This window comes from Coturnix japonica, chromosome 3 (genome assembly GCF_001577835.2).
Source record: "Coturnix japonica isolate 7356 chromosome 3, Coturnix japonica 2.1, whole genome shotgun sequence".
NCBI classification, from domain to species: domain Eukaryota; kingdom Metazoa; phylum Chordata; class Aves; order Galliformes; family Phasianidae; genus Coturnix; species Coturnix japonica.
In genome coordinates this window covers 17,169,943-17,189,378 of record NC_029518.1, presented here as the reverse complement: position 1 = coordinate 17,189,378, position 19,436 = coordinate 17,169,943, and the positions used below count along the sequence as shown (strand labels likewise).

Sequence of the window (19,436 nt, the reverse complement as noted above, 5' to 3'; positions counted from 1 at the left end):
TGTATTTCAACCAAACTAATTTGTCACAATATTAAAGTAAAAGTCAGTAGCAATTCCTGATGGAGGATATCTGCAAAAGCATGCTACTTTCGGTAATTTGGTAACTCACCTTTAGCCTGATTGTGATAATTAAATATAATTGAAATGGTAGCTATAAAGATTTTCACAAATCTGTAAGACTAACACAGCCCATGCTGCTATTCAAAAATGCCTGGGATATTAAGATTAGTTCTCAGTACTTACCGTAGATGTATGTGATAACCAGTAATGACTATTATTGATATGCAGAAAAATTCCATCATTTCCTTTTAGGAAGAATACTCTAGGAAGAATGTTGTTACTCATATTCACAGAAAAACAGACACTTTGAATCTCATCTTAATTGCATGTTGCTGGTGGCTTTACAAATTGTAGTCCAAGAAGCATGTCCTAGTGGCTTCCTGCAACATATACAGTTAGGATTTCAGAATGTCACATTTGGAAACATTGGCTGAAAGAAGTGTTTTATTGTATTGATGCATTATGATTGAATAGCTGTGTCATTTGTAACACTATTAGCACATGTATCTGCTTTGAATGAATTCTAAAAGATTATGCTGGATATTTGTCCAACCTGAGAGAAAAAGTGCATGTTTGTTGCTTTGATGATCACTCCAGAGAACAAGTGTAGATTATTCTCAGACTTGTGTTGGAGTGAATGAGAATCTACAAGTAACACAGGCTGCTTGTTGTCCTCATGGTTTTAATGTAAGCATCTACTGCTTCTTTAAAATGTAGATCATGAATCAACTCTTTGCATCATTTCAAGTACTGATGTAGTGCACCTCTGTATTTATTCATTTAATGCCAGTGAAAAACTTTGCAAAATACCCTTTACAAATTTAAGTTAAATGGATCTTCCACTGTGATCAAGATGATAAACCCCATTCTCTGCTATACTTTGTTTTCTGTTGATCTCAGCAGAAAATATATGTGGAAACTGAAATTCATAGCCACATCAGTAGTTATTTATGAACAGTTGTATTACTGTGTGTTAATATTCAAGAAAGAGAGTTACAGAATTACTCAAGAATAACCTTTTCACTTGTATCTTCATTTTCATTTAAATAACCTTACAAGCTTTGATGAGTTAATGTACAGGGATAATAGTAGATATGGTACACGGCACAAGATAAAGACTGTGATGAACATAGTATCTGCTTTCTAACTGTACTGCTTTTGTTTTCCATAATGAGTCTCTCTGAGTAGGAATTTACGTTTTGGCTGTGATAATAGGAACTAACAATATTCCCAGCCCAGGGCTTTCTGACATGTTAGGTTCTCTCACTTGTAGTTATATGAAGGAATGAGAGTGTAAGTGACAAACACTGATCATTAGCAGTTGAACGCACTGCTCTTTTACAGTATAACTTGTTGGATATGAGAAAACAAAAGAAAAAGAGAAACAATAAAAAACCTGCATATTAACAGACTTTGTACACTAATGCGAACCTGCTTGATTGAGCAGTGCAGTGTCAACCATATCTTTCTTCTAATGCTAAAAGTAATGCACATAGACAGAGTGACAATCAGAGTACAGCCTCCCATCAGCTGTAATTAATCTTTTAGTTAACAGAGACTAGAAAAGCTTCTCATCAGCCCCTTCTGAAGTCTGAGGCACCCTGTTTTTTGATGTTTGCATTCTCAGTAAAATTGTCCCCACCAGTTCTAACAAATTGAAACACCAGGCTAATTATGGCAGCTAATGAAGTGTGTGGAATGGTCACAGCTTGTCGTGAAACTGTTCCTTCAGCTCAGATTAGAGTTTCATCAATCACTTTTTTAAACTGATCCAGAATTGCTTCTGCTCAGTGCTTGGCATTTTTAATGCTGTTTCTGTAATTGGTTTTTTCCCCAAAGCTTAGGCTATTTTTTGAAATATTACGTTCTTAGGACAGGACTTACAAACTCTGGTTTATAAAAAAACATTTCATTATTGCTTCTATCAGCTGATCAAGTGCTAGAAAGCTAATAAAAGAGGCAGAAATATAAAATTTGATGTATTGCTTTTAATCCAGCTAAAGGTAGCAATAAAGCATATACACATATATGTATATGAATCATTATTACAGTGGGCTGGGTGTATACTGCAATCTCATGAGACATGGTTTGTGGACTGGATGGTTGAAATCCCACTGAAGGACCTAAATGAAATGAATGAATTGGTCTTAGCTTATTTCCTTGTGGATTGTGATCCTTCATATATCACTCAAAGAGTTTGGCATGATTTGTAGTTTTTACAGATTCCCAAGCCTTTGGCAGCAGGAAGACCAAAATGTGTTGCTATTTTAAGTAGTTTTGCACTTCAGGTCAAATCCAAAGTCCTCAAAGTATGGGAAACTTCACAGTATAACCTACATGCTACTACACTGTAATGAATAAATTAGCATATAAAACATTGTAACAATCTGAGTTCCTGTTTATCATTTATAAGATATAATAGTATGCAGCTATACAGTGAAAATTCTGCATAGGCATAAAAGGCATGGATGTTAAAGTATAAGGCTAAATTCTTTCCTCAACATATATAGTGGGGTGTAGAATTTACATTGAAAGTTAGCCAGCTAAAAATGAAATAAACTTTCTGTTATGTACGACCATAGAATATGTTTGCGCACGCTGGCTCATTTGTTATATATAACATGTATTCATATCAGAACCACAACAGCATGATCTTAGTTCAAGTGTTGTGAGCAATGTATTTATTGAATTTGTGCTAACGCGTGTCATCCATTTCATTTCTCTGAACACTTGAATCTGAAATAATGATTGGTCATAAATTTCAGATATTCCTCTCCCTGAAATTTCTTAATCATCTGAAATTTGACAAGAACTAGCTTTGTATCAATGACAAAACAAATCTGTGGTATAAGTGAATAGTTGTTGATGCTAACCCTCCCTGCTGGGAAGGCAGTAGTTTGCTTCAAAGTGAACTTTGCTTTTGTATAAGTAATTTTCATGGCACCAAAGTGAGAATTAGTACAGTCTATGCTTTTCATGATAGAAATGATAGTCAAGATTGTTTGTAGTTATTTCTTCTGTTTAAGCAAAAAAAGTGTTTTCTTAAAAAACTTAACACTTTCTTAAAAAAAGCTTTCCAGAAGCTGAAATAGTTATCTTTGATCTCAGTGGATGACAACTGTCTTTTTTATATTTAGAGAAGTCAGAAGATTAGGAGATGAAGATAAATTTAATTAGAAGTACAAATGAGGAGATTGTCTCAAGAAATACCACTTGAGTAGCAATCTGTGATCTAGTGACAGTCTGTCCTTCTGTGTTACCATAAAGAAATGTTGCTTTAAGCACTCATTTTAATAATATGTGATATCCTCTCAATTTGTGTCAGTTTATCCTCTCAGTTTATGGAGAGTGAGATGCATGGAAATGTAATGCATACTTGGCTGGACTGTCATACCACATAAAAATACTGGTTCTAGACATGAAATAAAAATAAGTTAATCTTTTGTTATTTGCTACTTGTAATTATCAGTACCAAGGTGGGTGCTGATAATCCCCAAAACCTGCATCTATACATGAATTTGATGAAAAAAAAAATAATTATGGTGATACTGACGTGGCTGAGAAATATAATGTTGATATTGGAATAACTCATCAATTATTATAGAATTTATTCTACAGAGCCAGTCTAAAATCTAAGGAAAGTCTAAAATCTGGGGTTTTTCTTTTTTGCATGTTTATTGTAAACTTTTAAAAGCATACATTTTCTTATAACTGAAGTAAAATCAGGCTGTTTCAAAGTCTTAGTCTTTGAGTTAATTTTAGTAATTTCACAGTTAGAATGTATGTTTCTGCTTGTTTACTGGCTTATGTGCGCTTACATATGAAGACTACACAAAAACAAAGAATGAATATATTCTGTGACTGATGGAAGAATATTAACTTCTTATTGCCAATGAGTTCTGAATGCCAACAGAAAGAAACAAAAAAACAAAAAAACCACAAACAAACAAACAAACAAACATAACTCATCACATTAAAAGACATCAGTAGTATGTTGAATCTTTTCTGGACTTTAGGCTTATCTACGCTAGTCTTGTATAAGAGAGCCAAACAGTAGACATTCTGTTCCAGATATCCAACAAGCATGAAATAAAGGTGAATATTACTACTTTGGCTATATTCCATGATATATCACTTCTTACCTTTCAGAAGTGCATTGCACTTCTAGCTCATATTTAGTGAATGGTCTGCACAGTCCCCATGATTTTCTTCTGCTGCTACCCAAACTGTCAACATTGTTCCTCAGGTTAGGCTGTGCCAGGTGCATTTGGCCATACTGAATTTTATTTGACAGACCATTCCTCTATCCTGTCTGCATCACTCTGAATAATTACCCTCAAGTGTATCGATTGCACCCTTAGTCTGTTGCTGTCTGTGAACTTGATGAGCGTACGTTCCAGCTGCACCTCCAGGTCACTTATGAAGATATTAAACAAGATAGGTCTCAAGACAGTGCCTGAGGAAATACAATTGCAGCCAGATTCTAGTTAGGCTACCAGTCATTAATTGCTACCATTTGTGGCTGATACTCCAGACAGTTACTACATCTGTTAGTCTGCACATCTTGACTATAATTAACCAAGTTGGATAAAAGGATTCTCTAGAATATGGTGTTGAAAGCCTTCCTAAAGTTGACACAGACGGCATCTACCACTCTCCTTTCATCTACAGGTCTAGTCATTTCAGCACAGAAGGCAATAAGGATTGGAAAGTATTATCCAGAACAATATCAAAGTGGATGCAGTCTTGCTGAGTATTATTTTTGCTGCATATGCCAAGTACGATAGAATCAAAATATATTTTTGATTGATGTTAAATGACTGCAACTTTTGTTCAAAAAGGTACAACTGAAACTGATAAGAAAATATTGTTTTCAGATGAGGGTTTCAGTTTAGAGTTTTCCCTCCTTAACTCCTAGTGGCATGATTTTGGCAAGTTAGAGATAGTTACAACTTGATCTTGGCAGGTTAAACATTTTCTGGCTATAGTCCAGCAGGTTAAAAGTGGTTCTGAGTTTATCTTGGCAGTCAGCACTTGGCACTGGCTTATTTTCTATTGGAAAGAAAATGTTATGGTTTAACAGATTAGGCAATGAAAGAAGCAGCATATAAATGGCATAAGATACTTATTCTAAATGCATTATTTCCTAATGCATATCATGTTGCTAAGAGAGTGTACCTGATGGAATGGACAAGGAGTCTGTTTAAAAACACAAACAACATGATAAAAATGGATTCTTTACTTTTCATCACTTTTAAGACCCTGTACATTTTTTATTTTTTTTACATTGGAATGTAGTTAGGCATGGTTCCATCTCAGATTTAGTAACTTCATAAAAGGTTTATGTGTTACTCATTAGTGCATTTTCATATTGCACAAAATATTATGTGTGCATCTTAAATTAACATTTACTCTAGTCCTAAAAATATATCTATATACATTTAAACACTCTGCAAGATGTAGGGATTTACATGACAATAATAAATGCCTCTTGGGATTCTGAGTACAAATTAAACTATTTCAAGTGCACATTTGTTTTTAAGCCCAGATTCAGTAAAGTTCAAGGGTATCCAACTATGAAATAGTTAGTAGAGAAATTCACATTGCTTTCTTAATTTAATTTACTTGATACAAAAAAATGCATTAGGTCATAAAAATAGAGTATTATCTTTGGTAGTTTTGGTTCAAGTACAGACATTAGGCAAAACAGAGTTTGGGTGATATTTCTTAACACTGAAAAAGGTACTGCACTCACTATAACTTTGTGTGGCAAATTGTAATATTGATGCTGGCTCTGAATATGTCTAAAAGCACATAAATTGTCTACATAGTGGTGATCTATTCCTTCTCAGTAGATTAGCTTTATGCACGTAAATAAATTAATTATCTGCATATGTATTTATAAAGGAGGATGTACTTTTTAAAGCAAAGATAGTACATGTTTGGGAGGAAGAGCAAAACGGTATCTGACTTGCAGATCATCAATAAATGGGCTAAATGAACTTAGAGGGTACAGCTGGGAATTCCTTCCCCTTGGGCAACCACAGTGACTGCAGGATACTAAACATATTTAACGAATGCAAATTCAGACCACAAATCTTCATTGCTGGTTGTATTGCACATGACATAAAGGACAGGCTATTTTCAGATTGCAGGTTAATTTTATACAGGCAAGCTTACAAGAAAAATAATTCACTAGACAAAATTCTTCCCCCTTTTTTCTTTGTTCTTCCTTGAACAAAACTTCTTTCAAATATGAGATAATTTGCCCTTTCTCACATGAAAACACTGTAGAGTACAATACAGTTGTAATGCTTAATAAATGCAGGTATGAAACTAAAATAGGGGAGATGATTTAGGTTAGGTGTCAAAGGTGAATTTTTCCCTGAGAGAGTGATGGGGCCCTGGAACAGGCTTTCCAGAGAAGCTGTGGATGTCCCATCAAAGGATATGTTCAGGGCCTAGTTGGATGGGGCCCTGGGTAGCCTGATCTAGTACCTAATTTTGTGGTTGGCAACCCTACCTATAGCTATAGGGTAGGTCACTTCCAACCTAGGCCATTTTTCAGTTCTATGATACTGAAAAAACTATCTTGCTCAGTCAGAAATATTTGTAATTTCCTGTAGTGGCTCAGACTATTGTATTCTCTAAAGGATTGCTACTTTATATCATGGTGTAGCTTAATTTGAGCAGCTATGGAAGTGGGTACTGGGATCTGCTTTTGTTCTTTTGTCTGAGGTGTTTCCAACCACGCAGGGGCACAAAGAGGCTAGAACTCTTCCTGCAGAGAAGATTTAGACCTTCACTTGTTTTAGTCAGTTATCTCCAAACCATCAATTAGCTCAGCTAAGCTTCTAAGAAAGCAAACACAGTTGAACACAGGTTAGTAGTAGAGCACTTCTCAGTATATTATAGCAAGTGAGGAATAGAGTTATACTTTCCATTTTAGACTGTCACAGAGGAACAAATACTGCTCTGTTGTTCATACTAGAGACATCATACAGGAAGAATCAAAAATATATGTGATTGTCAGAACTGTGTTTTTTCAAATTCATGAACCATAAAATTTGATCATTTTTGGCAAGCCCTATTTGGGTTTGGCTTTGTCAGTTATAATTCCAAAAGATGAAATGTCTAAGAGCCAGTGGTAGTTGTAAAGCTCTATGAAAATTTAACTGTAATGATAATGAAATGTTTCTTACATAAATTAAATAGCAATTAATGTTTTCTGTTTCTATTTGGAAGATAGGATATTAAAACGGTGTTGTTAGATTTCCTACTGTGAGCATAATTTCCTGATTTGTTTTTACAACATATTATCATAACGTCAATAAAAGATTAAAACTAACAAGTAAAAAATTTGCCTGATGTAAGTGTAACCCAGAAGGTTTTAAAGTTGCCTTTTATGATGTCTATACAATATCATTTTATTTTAAGAACTAACGGCAAGTTGATTCAAAGGGTAAGATTTGCTCTTACAAAGTCATTAAAGGAAGTATAAAATTGCATACCATAGTCACCCAGTCTTTTTAAATCAAAGAGTTTTATTGTTGTTAATGTCATTTGCATTTGCTGGAGGTAATTAGGGAATGAGTTAGACATAACACTTAGGGCCCTCAAGTTTGTCAAGAAAAAACATAAACTTCACTTGCGGGGAAAAAAAAAAAAGAACAGGCAGTTTAGGAGGAATATGGCAGAGAACAGAGAGAAATAGATTCATAGCATCCTAGGTCAGTTTGTAAGGCACTGTGTTGATCCACGGTGTGGAGAAGCACATAATGTTTTCATGGAAGCAGCTTTACTCATTGCATTTACACAAAAGAACAAAATACAAAAGGTTTAGGATAGGTAATAGTAGTAGACAGTCCAAGGAGAAGATGATGGCTCCTTGCTTTTCCCCTCTCCACTGTGCTGATGAGCTGAATAGGTAAGGGCATCATTTTACCCCCTTTAAGTTAGCAGTGGTCACTTGTCTACTTTAGTGTGGGGAATTCCGATTAGGGAAGCTTTTCCCTCCGAGTCAATACCTCTACACTGACACAATGAGACCCAGTCCCTAAGGCATGATACGGGCTTTTGTTATTATCTCTTATTTGATGGGTCTAGTTGACCCAATTGGTTAACACATTAACTTTTCAATTTTATAGCCTTAAGTCACAGAAGACCTATTCCTCATTTTTGGAAAGCAGAATTGTTAGTCTGTGCCCACTGCCCACGAGTCACAAAAAAAACAATCAAAACAAACACCACCAGAGTTCTGCCAAACAACCGCATCCTGAACTTTATGGCTAATTAGCTGCTGAAACTGTGCCCAAGGAATAGGTTTTGTGGCCCATAGGAAGAAGTGTGTGGCCATTATTAATGTCCCAGCTCGTATCTCTCCTTAGGTCTTCTGACCAATGCTGCTTAAAGGGTCTAAATGCACAACAGGGAATTAAAAATTATAGTAGCCCTTTCACTGTCTGAAATATTGTAAACTTGTTTCACTGAGGCCAGGATTGGTGTCAATGTACTATGTGTGAAAAGTGCAATAGAAGCATTAGTATTTGACAGCCCTGGTTGAAATAAGTGAAATTAATGGAGCTCTTTTCATATAAGACAAGGCCATGGCACCCCTTTCATGCTGCTTACAGACAGAGAAAAGTCAATACTTTTTTATTACTTGATACTGACCTACATTCTGCACTACAAGTGCCAGGCCCACTAATTGGTTTCAGTTGTGAGAAAAGTTTGCCCCAAAGAAACACTAGAGCAGATAAATCAATCTTTTTTAGGGTAGCTTAGTGGGTTTTGAGCACTTGAAATGACATTTCTGTTGTATTGACAGAATGGGTTGTTACACTCATTTTGTCATGTCAGAAGGCCCCATACTAGTTGGAAGTATTGTTAACCAGTATTGATAAATTTGCTAAGAATAAAAGTTAGCTGGATCAACGTTTCAATTGAATAACTACTTGCCATTTCTGGTTTTCTTTCTTGTTAGAGACCTCTGTGGCTATTAATGGGTCAGGAGGTTTACAATGACTGCTCAATTTAAAACTCTAATTTTACTATTACAAGCATTAGGATCATAGGGAATACTTAAATATGACCACAGTTTTAAACAGAGGCATGTGCAGTATGGCTGAACAATGGCACTTGGCAGTGCTGTGTGATTTTCAAATGAGCTATGTACATGAGCTGTATCTCACCTTTATGGAAAAAAAAAGTAAAATTGCACAGTGTGCTTACCACATACTAAGGGACTATAGCATGGATTTTTATGCAGAATTTCTCACTGTATTCTTAATATCATGCTATTTTTTCTATAGGTACTGATTTCAAGCAAAAGAGAAGTGACATTTGTTCTCTGTTTTTACTATGCAGTTACAAAGTACACATGAACACAGAACTTGTGTTCTAGCAATTGCATAGCACATGGGATCATAGTTGACATCATGCAATCATACTTTGTCTTCCATATTTTTTAACTGGCTCAAAAGAGGACTTTGTGCTCTGAATCAGCACTGTAGCATAGATGATTACTAGAGAGGACATTTAATTTATCTTTGGAATAGTTTTGCGTGCTACTTCTCACGCAGAAGTGCACCCACTGCATTCATACAACCATATGTAACAACATTAACCTTTATTTGTGTAAAAAAAATTTCTTTTCATGGAATTATAGAATCATCTGCATCAGGAATAATCTGCAAGGTCATCTAGTCCCTCCATTGCTTAACACTGCCAAGTCCACCATTTAATGACATCCCTAAGCACTACATCCACGTATCCCTATTCTCAAGGGATGTTAGTTAACTCCACCACTTCCCTGGACATCCTTTTCCAATGCAAAGCTATCCTTTCTGTTTAGAAATTCTTCCTAATATTGGATCTAATCTTTCCCTGTTGCAACTTAAGGATGTTGCCTCATGTTCTATCACCTCTTTTCAAGAAGATGCAGAGAGCAATGTGGTATCCCTTGACCTCCTCCAGACTAAACAGCAGCAGTTCTTTCAGTCTCTCCTCATAAGTCTTGTTCTCCAGTCCCTTCACTGACTCTGTTGCTCTTCTCTGCAAGTGCTTGAGCAACTCAGTATCTTTCTTGTAGTGAGGGGCCCAAAATGGCAAAATAGTCAACAAAATTAATTACTGCCTTTACAGAGAAAGACTATGGAGTAGTGTTAAGCAGAAATCAAGGTTCACTGTAAGCTAATTGTTCCAAGCTTATGATATGCTTATTAGCTTCTCAATTGTTTTGGACTTGATAGATTTGCTGTAGGAAGTAACCTGAAGTGTATATCCAGGAGCTAAGAATAAACTTGCAATGGTACACTCTGGCCTTTAAATCTGTGAGTGGACGTGCTACTGCTGTTTGCCTACTTTGGACTGAAGTGGTCGACTTTCCACTTCATTAAATTTACCAGCTTGAACGTATTTACTAGTTCTTTCCAAACTGAATTTTTATTTTAGAAAAAGTTGTACAGCACACTCAAGATTGTTTGGAAAAAAACATTGTTAGTACAAATTTATCACTAGAAATTTGAGGCAACACAATTTTGAAAGCCTTTAATAATAATTCAGTCCAATTGAATATACATACATCCAATCATAGCTTTGCAATTTGCTTGTTTGCCCATTGTTTTTACGTTGTCTTTATATTTATGCATGTCCATGAACACAGATGTGAATTTCCTTTAGAATTTCCTTTAATAATAACTACCCAAATATAAATTATGTGAGCATTTGGCAGATCTAATCTATGGCATCAGAGTGTGCTAATTGAGACAAATCTTTATTTGGTGGTTTTATGTCACCTTTTTATCTTAATTGTTTGGAACTGACGAGTGCGCAGGACAGTTAAGCAGTCAAATATATTGAAAGAGTTCATAGGTCTTGTTAAGCTCTGCCATTTGGATTGAGTCACTTAAAATTTTCTGGAGTGAAAGGAGTCAAAGCTTGACAGGTTTAAAAAGGAGGTGTTATATAAACTTGGCTTGGGAATTTAAAAATAGGTCTCATGTCATGCAAATTACAGGTCTCTGATTCCAGGAATTCTATTGCACTGTAAAAATGCATACTGTTGAAAAAATTAATAAATGAAGAAAGCTCAGATCCATGCTCCTAAGATCTTGGAGCAGCCAAACTCTATTTGACCAGCATATGGGAATTTGCATTCATAAGCTAATTCATTCCTGCTACCATCAATGATAGGATGGAAGTAATTTTGGGAGAGTGTGTTTTTCTGCACTCACAACTTTTGTTCTCACAAAATAATTCAAACTAATTTTTTACATAACTGTAAATTCAGTACTCTGTAGCAATCAGCTACAATAATATGGTACGATAAGCTCAATTCAGTGCAAAGAAGTAGATCTTGCAAGGATAATGATATTTTCAGGACTTTTTTACACTGTTAAAAACTGATTAAAAACTGTCTCTTTAAATGTAGAAATGATTCTGTCTTTTCCTCAAAATTTATTCATATTTTATGTGCATTTTGTGCAACATTCATCTAGTATTCATTATAAACTTCATAAATTAGTCAAACTGTAAGGACAGTAATAATTCCATTCTCCATCAGACTGTGATGTTTCCCAAATGTGGTTGAACATAACTGCTGTCGTCATAATCAGAGCCAGTTGTTTAAATGCTCAGTTGTGAGTATCTAGTGAGATAGCTTTAAATAACAAGATAAACAGTGCAGCTGCCAACCCAAAGTAATCTTACACTGAGGGGGCGTGTGGCACAGAAAATTTCCTCTTTGTCATCTTGATTTGAGTTTTGAAGCTGGACCTGGGCTTAGTTCCAGCTCAAAAAACTGTTCACTTCAAAGGCTCCTAAATCGTCCCAAGGAGCTAATTTTGGCAGCCAATTGTTTTTGTTTGGCCAGGCATCCTAATGGCAAAAGCCGTCTGCTCCAGCAAATGAAGACTTCTTCAATGCTCAGAGTTGCCATTCCTGATTTTATCCTGATGTAGGGGGTGTACTGTGGTTTCTCTGTCTCACCCCAATCTCTGCTCTTTTTTTCTTCCCAAACTGTTAAACCAGAACTTAACTCTCCTATATGAAAATAAGACTATGTTTCCTATTTTCAAAAGAAAGAATAGTCTAACCTGTTCTGAATTGCCTGAATGGACAATTTTTCCTACATTATCAAGGTGTTTGTGATGCCAAACACACAATGAAAATCAGAATTCTGTGCCATTCTTAATTATAATATGAAAATATGCAAATAGGCAGTTTCTGTTGGGTAAGAAACTGGGAGACACAATTCATTAAAGAATGACACAGAGGAGGTATTTCATTTTGAATGCATGTATCTACCTTGCTGCCATAAGATTTATGCTCTAAGATGCTCTAAGATGTGGCCATGGTGTGGAAATATGAAGTGCAGGAAGTGAAACTTAGTTGCGCCAAATCAGTATTAGCGTAGAGCTTACCAGAAGTCACAGCTGCTTTGCCTGCTTATGGTGATTCAACTGAACTGTGGTAAGTAAATATAAATTATCTAGGAAATTATAATTATATTTCACATCAACTTTTGGAAAACAAATGTTATTATTTTGTTTTTGAGAGAAAACCAAACTGGAAAGTTTTCTCTTTGAAGTTAACCATTAGAGTCTGGGAAGCTGATAACTCCTCTTAGCACTTCACTTCCTGAGAAAAAAGATTTTTTATTTACATATATTTTAAATACAGATTTTCTCTCAGCTGTATCAAGAGATTATCGTTTTCTTCTCCAAACTAATGTACAAATTATATTAAAATGTACATTTTGGATGCACATTATTTTTTGTAATTTATATCCTAATTTGTGTAAGCAAATTTAACTGGAAGAGAATATTTAGTATTCTAAAGTACTATGAGAAATAAAAGTAAAGACATGAAAACTAAATTTAACATCCCTTTTTGTCTCTCTCTTATTTCTTTAGGACTTTCAAACTGTGTTACCATCGATTCTTCTCTTCGAGAAGTTTGGGAAAACTTACTCAAAAGCTGGGCAAATAGTGTAATCATTCTGTAAACTATGCAATGTAAGACACTTGATAAGTAATCAATAAATGTAATACAGCAAATGCACAGCAGTATGTTGACTGAATGTCCCATAAATTACCTTTTTGTAAAGTGATGTATACTATGTCTCAAGTACTGTTAATTGATTTTGCTTGATCTTATAAGCAATGCAGCTTTCAACATTAATCAAAGGTGTTTTTTTGGTTTTTTTTTGTTTTTTTTTTTTTTGCGTGTGCTTTTGAAAAAGAAGTCAGTATTATCTTAGGAAAATTGGATGACACTTAGAAACTATTTCTGAAAATGCTGTCTTTTATTTAAATGCAAATTCTTTGTGATAAAGAACTAGAGAAATCAAGTGAAGGACTCCAAAACACACTTATTAGGGGTTTGAATCAGATGTTCAGTGATATGCTTTTTATTATTGAATTTAATTTAGTATTTTCTTGTCCTCCCCAAGCGTTCAGGAAAACTTTATAGGATATAGGTTTATGTAAACATGTCTGAGCACTTTCTGAACTAGGATTCACAAATTTCACTTCCACAGGTTTTCTGCTGTTAACCACTGTGGAAAAGTTCTGGAGTCACACAAGAGTGAAAGGTCTTTCAGTTCCATTGCAGTAGTTTATGAGTTTAAGTGTTGACTGTAGTGTTGCTACTTCCTGGTATTTGCGATTTTTTAAAGTTTGAAGTATATTATTCAACATGGAAACGAAAAATTCACTTTGAAAAGTGAGGAGACACCTCAGTAGATGAGTCTCCCCATTAAAATTTAATCTCATCAAATGTATTCAGAGTGCTTTAGTTGTTTGTGGAGTGGATTGAGCTTGATACACTTGTGCAAAACTGTTGATGAATAAAGATGCCACAGTAATTTTTAGATGTGAGAGCTATCTATTTGATTGCTTCAGCTTTAAGGTAGTTCATCACTTCAGAGAAATTCACCCTGTGTTGCCTCTTTAACTCCATACCACAGTTTCCCATCAGTTCGATTAGAAATGGCAATGCCTTTATCAGATTAGTCTTTCTTTCTCTTTCTTCCTTTCAGTATCTCTGACCCTAGGACAAAACAAAGATTGCTATGCAGACCAGCACTGCAATAGCAGTAGTACTCCACAGCAAAGAGTCCACAGCACAGATGAAGGTTGAAACCTTGTTTATTTTAATTGTTTGACTAATACATATATATAGATAGATACATACATATAATTTAACCCAAGTATTATACATAAATAAATAAATATATTTGCCTCCTCTTAACAAACAATGACAAAAGTGGAAAAGAGAAACAACAACAAAACAAACAAACAAAAAAATCTCTAATCAACTAGGTGCTTCCCACAAGCCTCTTTACATTGTTCACTATAACTGATAAATAAGCCTTTCTCCTTTCCTCTCTCTCCCTTCTTTCCTCTCTGTTTTAATTCCTTTTCTCCCTCCCTCCATTCCTTCCTCCCTTTGTTATTGAATAGTGTGTACTTTAGACAAGATTTTTCTGTTTTATGGAGGATGTTGCAACATATTTTCACAGTTCAGTCTTATAAATATAAGATGGATGTAGATAAAGGCACAGGGAAAGGAACACTCAAAACCTGAAATGATCTCGTGAATTTGAAAGATATATTGTTTTCTAGAAATCTAGTAGGATATGATAGTTGACTACTCACACCAGTATCCAAGTCATAAGTCCTTAGGAAATGAAAAGTAATTACTCCAATTGCTTCATCAAATGTAGTCAAATTTGGTTGAAAAATATATATATATATGAATAGTAAAGCATCCATAACTAAAATATATCAAACCATCCTAGTAGCTGTTTTCTACAATTGAAAAAAGTATCTTCAACCTGAAGCTAGAGATGCACAATCCTTGCTTCTCTGACATGGAAACACAAATGTTTTGTTGTCATTTGGATTGATTTAATCCACTTGCATAGAAGAAAAAAATACTGTTGGGCATTTTCATACTCCATGGCTAAAGTGGCTTATCAAATACCCTCAGGAAGCAGCAAATACTGGGAAGAACCTGTAAAACCATCTTGCTAGCAGAATGTTACTATGCCACTTGTCCAATGCATAAAAAGATTGTAACTTGATACTTTGACACTCAGTGCTACCTGTTCACCTTAAATACATCATAGATCTTGACAGAGTCAAACAACAATGTTGTTTATTCCTATATCACATACACTGGCCCACATTCCAGGTGTTAAAGATTTGAAGCATTTGTGATAATAATCTTTGGGTTTAACCACCAGTGGGGATCACTGCACGTACAAAAGGGATTCAGGCAAAGTCATTAAAATGGAATGTTTTTCTGCTACAAGTTGCTCACAGGATCTCACATCATGAGAATTTTCAGGGACACTTGAAATGTCTGGTAACATTTCTTCTCAAAGAATCTATCTGCTGTTACCCTGTGGATTAAAGATCTTTCGGTGTTGCTGTCCAATAATGTTGTTTGACTCCTACATAAATGATGTCCATAACACAGAAAATCTCTTAATTTAAGCAATGTAAGGGCAGTCTTCTGGGCTGATCCAAGATGCGCTCAACACTCCTCATAGGAAACATTTAGCTTGTAATGCCCTCTAGAGGCAGAATTACTATAATAGTGTTGACTACATTTTGGTTTACTCTGTAAACAATTTTCTTGTCCAAATTTGATGTTGTAGCTTTCAAACAACAGGGCATTTTTTGGTTGGTTAGTTGTTGTTGTTTAAAATAATCCACGCTTCAAATTGTATGACAGAAGAGGTCCTGATGGTAGGAACACTGTGAGTGATCTAGGTCCTTCATTCTGGATTTATAGTGAAGGTTGTGTCCAGCTGAGCTGTGATGACATTTAAACAGCAGAGTAAAATTATGGTGCTTGTAAACAACAACAACACAGTTTGACCTACCAATTCTTGACATTGTATAAGGCTCTGAGAAGATCAAATTTCAAACATATCTCCCAACAGATTACTGGTATTCTAAAAGATGTGTTTGTGACATGTCCTTCATAAGTCAATGGTTCTCAATTTAATGAATCCATAAGTTCTGCATAGAGGAGCTGTTAGGAGGATGAGGAGCTCTTAGGGACAGCCATAGGATCATGTATTCAGAACAGCAGAGAGCAAAAAGCAGAGAAAATAATGTAATTCCTTTACTGTAAAATTTGGTTATTGAAACAGAAATATTACAAACATAAAGGAGTCACACTCTTGCCATCAGAAACAGAATTTGGACCTTGGAGCTTTATTTGTCTTCACTGCTTTCTTTATACTTTTTTTTTTTATTTGTTTTCTTTCTCTAGTTCACAAAGATTTCTGATAATTCTGGAAAAATATCAGCAAAGAATATTAGATACTGCAAAGCTGGCTTGGCTTCATATTCCTCCATCTTTTAATAGTTCAGCTCATTAATGAGAAAATCATCTGGCTGCTGGCACAATCAGATACAGTCACTTATCAGTACATTGAGTTCAGTTTATAGTACTCCGATTCATATTCATGATCAGAGGATGCAGTGGAGCAATTCATTAGTGCACTGCTGCATTAAGCAATCACTGCCAAAATGTGACATATTGAGAGTTTACATTAAACTGCTTCCTTTGAGAATCTTTTGGTTAAGAAATAAGTGTGGAAATCTGTTGAGATAAATCATTCAGGCACTTCAGGAAAAAAAAAAAAAAAAAAAAAAAAAGCGTTGTTGCTCTAGGTATATAATGTTTGATCAAAAAAATATATCCACTGACTGGTGCTGTTGTAAGTGTGGCATGGTAGCATCCTCACACGTGACAGCCAGTAAAGCACATAGACTAGATTAGAATTGTCTAAAACTGAACTCTTGTATCTCTTTACTACTTTATGCTGTCTAACGAATCTCAGTATTGCTTTTGTTTTGGGTGAAACTATTCAACAATGTAAAAAAGAACCTAGCCGTCGACATAATATATCTATCTATCTCTGGTTACTGTAAAAATGAGGGGCATTTGCAAATACAGGCTGTGTGTTCTCATACCATGATAACTATCTTTAAAGAGGGACAATGCTTGCCAGTTTTTAAGACATGCTTCTTGTTAAAAGAGGATGAGAACAGGTTTAGTTGCCTTTTCTCCATACATTTGTGGCATGGCATGGTGGTAATTCCTCATCCACATGCTTCATTTGATTCTACCATATCATTTTCTAGTAACAACAGTTGTTCTTCCAGTTTATTGCCACTTCATTAGATTTATAGTCTGAGCTACTCTGGTGGAGAGGTAGGTAAAGAAAGAAGTGTAGATTTTAATCACTTACACATAAGCAAAACAAGTGCTGCTAAACTTTCTTTTAATATACTCTTGAAGTAACTTCTCTCTTGAGCAGGATCATTCTCAGTTTTTCCTGTTAATATTGCTGATATTTTTTGCCAAAATCTAGGCATGTGAATCACTGCACATAGGATACAAAACCAACATGAAGCAGACTGTCCATACTTGACTTTTTTAGCAGCAATAACCATCTCACACATGCCTACTAGTTTGGAACAAAATTATGCAGCCAGCTGTGTTTCAGACCCTGGCCAAACAGACTGATGTGGTCTCTTGTTACTTCAGAAGCTATTTCCTGGCTTCATTTTGCCCATTTTTCAAAGCTATGTTCCAGGTGTGTTAGATTCCTGTGTTCTTGTTAGGAATCATTCACCCTCCTGCATTTTTCCATGCTTGATCTTTTCTTTTATCCTCTTTATTTCTCCTTCTTCAGAGCAACATAACATATCTATTGTTTATACTAATGATGGCATTAAACAAACAAATAAACAAAAACTTACTGAAACACTTATTGGGAATAAAAATCTCAAATATTGAACAAATTTGTGCCCCTTAAAGTTTCTCTCCTTCCTGAGATACAAGCCCCTATATTAGTAGATAGATTTCCTCCCCCACAAAGCTTTGCCGTGAAGCAGGAATTTATTTGCCATCAATATTTCACTTTGACAAAAGAGGAAATGGAGAATTCTGAAGTCACTGCGGGTTTTGGATTTTTGAATCACATCTAAACATTTTCCCAAGCAGAAAGATCTTGCTCATTTCTTCACAGTTCTATGAACACACATGACAGTAACACAAGCATGAACATTTTGCAACCAATGGCTGACTGGACAGCTTATTTCCAAATCACAGAATATATCAAAATGTTTAATGATGACTACATTTTCGAAAGTTAAATTTCAGCCCCGTCTCCAGTGCAGATGATTACTTAAACTATCCAAATTGCTGGTCTGTTTCAAAAGTCATCTACAATGGGTGCATTTGTGTCTCCACTGATGTACACATGTGTCTCAGTAATAGGAACTGGATGTGGAAGAGGTCAGTACTGAACTCCAGATCTCTACAGACTTGCCAGGGTCTCTGCCCATCATATTTCTGGGGGCTTCTGTTGTAAGTATCACAATTGGTCATGTTTCACAAGTGGGTTCATGCGCTCTATTCAGAAGAGAGAGCCTTCTGTGCTATTGCTGCACAAATCTAAAGGAAAGATAAATTACTTGAAAAGTCTAAAGACCACACAGCAAGCATAAGAACCAGGCCAAACAAGCACATAAAATACTAACTGGAAGAAACATGGAAACAATCTTCTCTATGATGTCTAACCAGTGGCACATATTAAAAGGAGTGGGAACATTTTATCCAGATGTCAAACAGGAAAATGGAAGAGGCGGAATTATTCTGAGCAAGGGTGTGAATCAGTCCCTGTTATTCAAAACAGTTGTGTCAATCATTCTAAATCTACAGTGGAGTGACTCAAAACGATGTCTCTGCAGTAAAGAATGAACTGACAAGTCACTGTTGCCCCTGAGAATGCAGAAATTCTGACTGAGACCACTTTTCACGTAGATATTTGGGGCCATAGCTCCTACAACTTGTTAGTTCGTCATTTGTAGTCTAATGACAGTTGAAAAGGATGACCGTGACAGGCAGCTGTGTCTGTAAACATCAAGAGAGAGCTTATGTTTGACCTAGTTCTGGGAATGATTAACACATGATTTAGCTCTCATTCATTTCTATTCATGGTCATATATCTCACAGCTGTTGCCGAACACCAAGAATCAGGAAAGGTTTTTGATGACTTTATATTTTACAAGTGCATAATCGAGTGGTGGGATCTTACCATTTATGGCAAAAAGATATGTTTCTAGTTAGAAAACAGGAATATTTGCTCAAGTTACTCCTACATTTTTGTTTCTATTTAGTCATCAGGATGTTCTGGTAATGTGGAAACAGTGACAAGGTATTTCATTTCTCGTAAAATATATCCATCTACTTATTTAATTCTTTATAGATGCTATGCAGTGAGTTGGAATCAGCTGTTTTAACAATTGAATCAACATCCACTAAAAATCTGTAAGGTGCCTGAA

At 35.4% G+C, this 19,436-nt stretch overlaps 1 protein-coding gene across 1 annotated transcript in view; it reads left to right on the top strand.

The window, feature by feature from the left end:
• The window catches only part of SPATA17 (spermatogenesis associated 17), an 82,902-nt gene extending 68,969 nt beyond the window's left edge, over nt 1-13,933 (top strand). The window contains exon 10 of the mRNA XM_015857265.2: nt 12,975-13,933. Coding sequence (XP_015712751.1) covers nt 12,975-13,055 — 81 coding nt within the window. The 3' untranslated portion in view covers nt 13,056-13,933. The remainder of the gene's footprint in view (nt 1-12,974) is intronic.
• The last annotated feature ends 5,503 nt before the right edge of the window (nt 13,934-19,436 follow it).